Source organism: Mustela putorius, unplaced genomic scaffold, assembly GCF_011764305.1.
Source record: "Mustela putorius furo isolate JIRA1106 unplaced genomic scaffold, ASM1176430v1.1 tig00003898_pilon_pilon_pilon, whole genome shotgun sequence".
Classification (NCBI taxonomy): Eukaryota; Metazoa; Chordata; class Mammalia; order Carnivora; family Mustelidae; genus Mustela; species Mustela putorius.
The window spans coordinates 10,393,178-10,399,179 of record NW_025422047.1 but is presented as its reverse complement, the minus strand read 5'-3'; the positions used below and the strand labels follow the sequence as shown (position 1 = coordinate 10,399,179).

The following is a 6,002-nucleotide window of genomic DNA, read 5'->3' as shown; positions in this document are numbered from 1 at the left end:
GATTTACTGCATTGCCTTTTCAAATTACCTTTATTGAGTCTAATTTACATACTTTAAAATATACACATTTTAGGTGTACTATCTGATGAGGTTTTTTTTTTTTTTTTTTTTTTAATATTTTATTTATTTACTTGAGAGAGAGAGACAGTGAGAGAGAGCATGAACGAGGAGAAGGTCAGAGAGAGAAGCAGACTCCCCATGGAGCTGGGAGCCCGATGCGGGACTCGATCCCGGGACTCCAGGATCATGACCTGAGCCGAAGGCAGTCGTCCAACCAACTGAGCCACCCAGGCGTCCCTCTGATGAGGTTTTTAAAAAATATTTTATTTTATTTATTTCTCAGAGAGAGAGAGAGAGAACACACAAGCAGGCAGAGGCAGAGAGAGAAGCAGGCTCCCCACTGAGCAAGGAGCCCAATGTGGGATTTAATCCTAGGACCCGGGGATCATGACGTGAGCCGGAGGCAGCTGCCCAACCGACTAAGCCACCCAGGCGTCCCTATCTGATGAGTTTTGACAAATGTATAGGTAATTTGATTTGGGGTGGAGGGCATTAAGGTCACCTGAAATTATGTAGGTCCAGGGATTTAGCAGAGGGATCGTGGCTAGGAAAGAGAACTTCAGGGCTTTTGGAAAAACATGCCCAAACAGGGACAGGTGGAGGCACCAGGGCCGACCTGAAATTCCTGCGGTCTCAGTGCACCAGAATCTGAATTTCCAGAATGTCACACAACTTCGTGGCACTTTTCGGCCCTCCTCAGGGAGTGGGCCAGCTCCCTTTCACACCAGTCTCACCTGTATAAGCCAGGAGCAGTGACCTGGGACTGAGTCTTCCCTTCTCCCTGCAACTCTCCTACCACCACCCACACTCCCCATCCCTGCCTACCGGTGGGGATGGGAGGGGTCCGCTCCAGCCCGCCACAGCCAAACTTCACCGCTGCCTTGACACCCACTGGGCCTGATTTTCTCTCCAGACGCAGTTAGAAATCGACTTCGGGTCTGCAGCACTATTACAGGCGGGAAAAAGCGAAAGCTCTGCACCAGGTGTTGGCGTCAGAAATACCCCTTTGGGTCCGCCGCCCTCCGGTCCCTGGGGGAGTCTAGGTATCTGAGGCACGGTCTACTGAGTCAGCCCAGCAACCAGGTCCTCTCCCGCTCCTCTGCCTCTAAAACCCTCTAGAGGTTGCAGTTTCAGCTTCACTTAGAGACGGCAACTCTTGAGTTCAGGTTGGCTGGGGAAACTGAGGCAAAACTGGGAAGGGGTCTAAAGTTGACCACAGACACCCCCCACCCCCACCCCGAACTGCGATAGCCCCTTCCGAAAGCCCAAAGCGGTGCGCACGTATCCAGGAAACCCGTGGGGGTGGGTCCGTGCAAAAGTCTTGGGGAAAGCGAAGCACCACAGCTGCGGGGAAGCCACAGGGGTGGGGCCGGGGGTGGGTCCTGGTGGAGGGCGGGGCCGACCTGGGCTTCCAAGAGTGCCAGCGTAGCCCTGCACAGCACAGGTGGTGGTGGTGGCGGCCCTTGCCTGTGGTTCTTGTTCTGCGTGCGCTAGACATCGCAGCCATGGAGGGACCCGAGGAGCTTCTGAGTGGGAAGCTCCAGCTCTGCTTCACCCCCGCTGCCGGGACTAGCCTCCTGATGTTCAGGCTCAACGACGCGGTGCTGCGGGCACTGCAGGAGTGTCGGCGGCAACAGGTGCGGCGGACCCGGGGCCCCGTCTTCCCTAGCCTCTCCCCCTCAGGATCTCAGGCCTCTGCCGGTGACCCTGGCGAAGCGACCTGGGGTTGGGAAGAGGCATCCACAGGCTCCGACCTTCCCACCTCTCCAAGTGAATTGGGCGGGGCAGGTCCCCCCCACCCCACCCCGGGCACCCGACGCTGGATCCTGGGAATGCCACTTCACCGGCGTTCAGCTCGCATCTGCTCTCCCCGCAGGTTCGGCCAGTGATCGCTTTCCAAGGCAACCGAGGGGTAAGTACGGGCCTAGAGTGTTTGGAAAAAGGCGCGGTGCGGGGAGAACAGAAGTGGGCTCCGGAAAGGTGCAGTCAGGGTGGGGAGGCTGAGAGCAGTCACGGTCTGAGGAAGTTCCGAGAACTGAACACCCGAGTGGGGCAGAGGGGGCTGCTAGGGTTGTGGTCCCAGGAGACTGCGGTTAAGGACACTGTGTCGTCTCAGCCTCCTGGGGAACTCAAGCCCAGCTGCACCTGGTGTACTAACGAGCCCCGTGGGACCCATCTTCAATCTTAGGTTGGCTCAGGGAAGAATGGCGGTGGGAGGAAGGGGGAGGGGGCAACTTCATGGGGCTTATGGTTCTCCTTTTGCGCTCAGTATCTGAGGTTCCCAGGCCCTGGCTGGTCCTGCCTCTTCTCCTTCTTAGTGTCCCAGTGTGGCCAGGAGGGCCTTGGAGGTGGCTTGGACCTTGTGTGCCAACGCTTAGGCAGGTAAGGGGGAACAGGGAGCAAATAAAAAAGGTTTGTGGAAAGTTGGGGAGGCTGATTTCAGAGGTGATTAAAAGTTCTCCACCCTCCTGGGATTTTTCCACCACCCCTTTCCAGATCTGAGCCTAACCAGCTCCACTGCCTGGGCCCACTCAGGGATCGCCTCACTATTTGGGCAGCCATGGATTCCATCCCAGCCCCATCTATAGTTCAGAGACATAATCTGATGGACCGCATCAGAGATCCTGAGAGTTGGCAGAACACAGGAGACTATTCTGAAGAAGACACAGTTTCACAGCCACAGATGGCGCTAAAAGAGGTGAGGCCAGAAACTGTAGGTAGCTGGAATCAGGTGGGGCAAAGCCTAAAGCCCAGGGAGGCAAGTGCCCCTGCCACTTTCCCTGCCAGGTGCCAGATCCACTGGCAAGCAGCCAAGGACGGTCACTCCCAGGATCCTCAAAGGAACACATGACACAGTGGGAAGTGAGGTACTTGGGGCAGGGTGGGACTAAACTGGGAATCCCTCATATTATCTTCCTTTCTAATCTCCACCCTAAATGCTATAATAAGAGATCTTGGTCTTCATCTCTCCCATTCCCTCTTTAAATATTCTAGAAACCAGACCTATCTTCCAAACAGAGAACCTGATCAGGCACTGACTTCTGCTAGCCAGAAACATTTGGACAAGGTAAGTTGTAATAGCGAGGGTTTTTCAGAAATCTTTGTCCAGTCAGGCTAACATTTTAAAATTAGGAGCCTTCATTTTGATGCTCCTGGAGCTCATTCTATGATTAGTTTTCACGAGTCAGGCAGACTAGGCTTTCTGGGTTACTGTTTATGTGGTATTTTTCCCAACAGAAGCGTCCGCATCTACAACCACTCTAGGAATAGAAGAAAAGAGACTCAGAACTCTGCCTTTAGCTCCAAGTCCCCTACAAGGGCTGCCCAGTCAGGACCTGCAAGAGGGAGAAGACTGGGAACAAGAGGATAAGGATGAAGACATGGGCCCCAGGTTGGAACACAGTCCCTCAGTTCAAGCTGGTGAGTTAATGAGAAAAGGGCTAACTGCCCTAGTGGAGGGGTGCTGGGTGACTCAGTCGGTTGGGCATCTGCCTTCTGCTCGGGTCATGATCTTGGTTGGAGTCTCACGATTGGGCCCTGCTTTAAGCTCCCTGCTCTGGGCTCCCTGCTAAAATAAATTAAAAAAAAAAAAATAAACTCTCTAAAATAAATTTAAAAAAAAAAAATAAACTGCCCTAGCAGAAAAAAGACCTATGTAGTTTGTGTCATCTTGCTTCCTTCCTAGATTCTGAATCCCCAAGCCCTGAAGAGGTACCAGATTATGTCCTGTGAGTCTCCTGCTACTTACAATTTTATCAAACCTTGTGCATGAGATATTAAGATAAACTTCCTGGGAGCTTGATGCTTTCAGGGCAATGAAGTTGAAGATGGCAACTCTCTGCTCCTGGCAGGCAATACAGGGCCATCTGCAGTGCAGAGCAGCAACATGCTTATGAGCAGGACTTTGAGACAGATTATACTGAATACCGCATCCTACATGCTCGTGTTGGGGCTGCAAGCCAAAGGTTCATAGAGCTGGGAGCGGAGATCAAGAGAGTTCAGCGAGGAACTCCAGAACACAAGGTAAGGACTGGACCCAAGATGGCCTTTCTAGCTTTATTGGCCATCAACTCCCTAACTGACCTTAAGACTGTACAGTGACCCAAATGACAAGCAAGTCAGTTTTAAGAGAAAAAATATTCTCTGTCATTTAGTAGGATGAGATGGGAAGTTACTTCTCTCCTTCAAGAAGACTGGAGGTTTTTTCTCAAGGCTAAAGTTGGCACTAGCATTTTCTTTGTTTCAGGTACTGGAAGAAAAAATAGTCCAGGAATATAGAAAGTTCAGGAAGGTAAGACAAGGTCTGGGAACGGTAGCAAGAAGGCAGAAATGGTAGATCCTGTTTTGTTTGTGTTTTTTTTTGTTTTGTTTTGTTTTTTTGACATGGATCCTTTTTCTCTGCAGCGGTACCCAGGTTATAGGGAAGAAAAGCGTCGCTGTGAGTACCTGCATCAGAAATTGTCCCACATTAAAGGTCTCATCCTGGAGTTTGAGGAAAAGAACAGGGAAAGCTGAAGCTGTCAGAAGGCTTTGTGCGATATGAAGAACAAAGCAGCTATGAACTACATAGAGTGCAAGTGTCTGTTCTTATTGCTGAGTCCATGGTGGCAAGCATGAGTTAAACTTCTAAATTCTTTAAGGTCTGACTTTCATTGTTGCCATATTTTACTTTTTAGGGTTTGGGCACAGTGCCAAGACTCCACAGCTGTGCCCAGGAGACTAGGAAGAGTAGTAGAGGCTTAGCTTCTTCATCTTTAGTTCAGCCAAGTCATTTTCAAATCCTGAGATTTCAGGATTTCACCATTTCCAGGACAAGATACCTTGAGAGCCTGGTTGCCTCCCTAAAGAAATAGTAATGAGAACTTTTGGTAACAGAGCTGAAGTAACTTGTAATACACCTAGATATAATGGGAAAGGGATTGGTTGTTCCCCCTGTTCTGGAAGTGAATTATTTTACAAACATGGCTGAAAAAATGAAAACTGCTTCTGTGTCTTCTGTGTCAGTTTATATGCCTTCCTTTAATTCAAAGCAATGTTTCTTACCCATGAATGTCTATATGAACCACTTCTTGGGTACTCTAAAAAATTAGATCTCCAGATCTCAGCCCAGGTCTTGTGAATTAAAACCTTCAAGGTTCTGGTTAGGCATCTTTACTTTTTCAAAGCACTAAGGATGATCCAGATATATATTTTGCTTTTGGGGCTCTATCAAATCCATCTTATAATTGACAGCTAGAGATTACAATAAGAATAAAGTTCTCTTTTTCAAATCATAGCAGTTAAGGATCACCTACAAATAGGGCTCCTGTCTGGAATTAACCAGTACTGAAAACTGCAGACAGGATTTGGATTTCCCCACAAAAAGAGGGAAATTCATTTGAACAAAAGATCACACCAGTCCTATCCTTTTTGTTCCTCATTGTTGCAGAAGAAAAGTGGATGCTTCATTCACAACCGGGAATGATACTGTCTTTCCCAGTTCCACTGGAGAGGGAAGTTAATGGGCCACACCCTGGGCTTTAGGGGAGAGAGCTGCACCCAGCTCTGTCAGCAATTCCTGAAACAGCTTGGATGGAACCCCGATCTGATGCCACACCCTTCCCGGGACATTTTTGGGCAGAGACTAGCCCTTGGGAAGTATAAATATGCTCAGCTACATGGCAAGGGTAAATAGTAACCCATCCTTAGGGTATGGGCAGGGCTGGAAATGGAGCCCAACAAGTAAGGTCCCTCACCTGCTCTCATCATCAGGCTAGAGGCCTGGGCCCTAACATGTAAGGATAGAAAGTGATGAAATTTGTAAAGGATTTACAGGTTATAACTGTGGACCCAGTTAGTTGGGTCTACAGTAGCATTGACCGATGGTAGCTATTAGCTGTGTGACTATTATAATCAATGAAAATTACTATGTGTTCTTAGCCATATTTCAAATGCCCAGTAGC

The 6,002-nt window shown here is 49.4% G+C and overlaps 1 protein-coding gene across 1 annotated transcript; it reads left to right on the top strand.

Moving 5' to 3' along the window:
- Positions 1–1,447: 1,447 nt before the first annotated feature.
- Positions 1,448–5,040, top strand: ELL3 (elongation factor for RNA polymerase II 3). The gene is made up of 11 exons (XM_045067791.1): positions 1,448–1,697; positions 1,937–1,972; positions 2,330–2,442; positions 2,557–2,758; positions 2,848–2,927; positions 3,055–3,131; positions 3,301–3,480; positions 3,746–3,788; positions 3,912–4,083; positions 4,307–4,351; positions 4,465–5,040. The coding sequence occupies exons 1-11, from the start codon at positions 1,566–1,568 to the stop codon at positions 4,573–4,575; spliced, it is 1,191 nt and encodes a 396-aa protein (XP_044923726.1). The 5' UTR covers positions 1,448–1,565; the 3' UTR covers positions 4,576–5,040.
- Positions 5,041–6,002: the final 962 nt, after the last annotated feature.

Excerpts from the sequence above, each read along its gene's own strand:
- ELL3 (XM_045067791.1), top strand. The coding sequence starts at position 1,566 with ATGGAGGGACCCGAGGAGCTTCTGAGTGGGAAGCTCCAGCTCTGCTTC. Across the intron at positions 2,928-3,054 it reads ATGACACAGTGGGAAGTGAG|AAACCAGACCTATCTTCCAA; the intron begins GTACTTGGGGCA and ends TAAATATTCTAG. Across the intron at positions 3,481-3,745 it reads CAGTCCCTCAGTTCAAGCTG|ATTCTGAATCCCCAAGCCCT; the intron begins GTGAGTTAATGA and ends CTTCCTTCCTAG.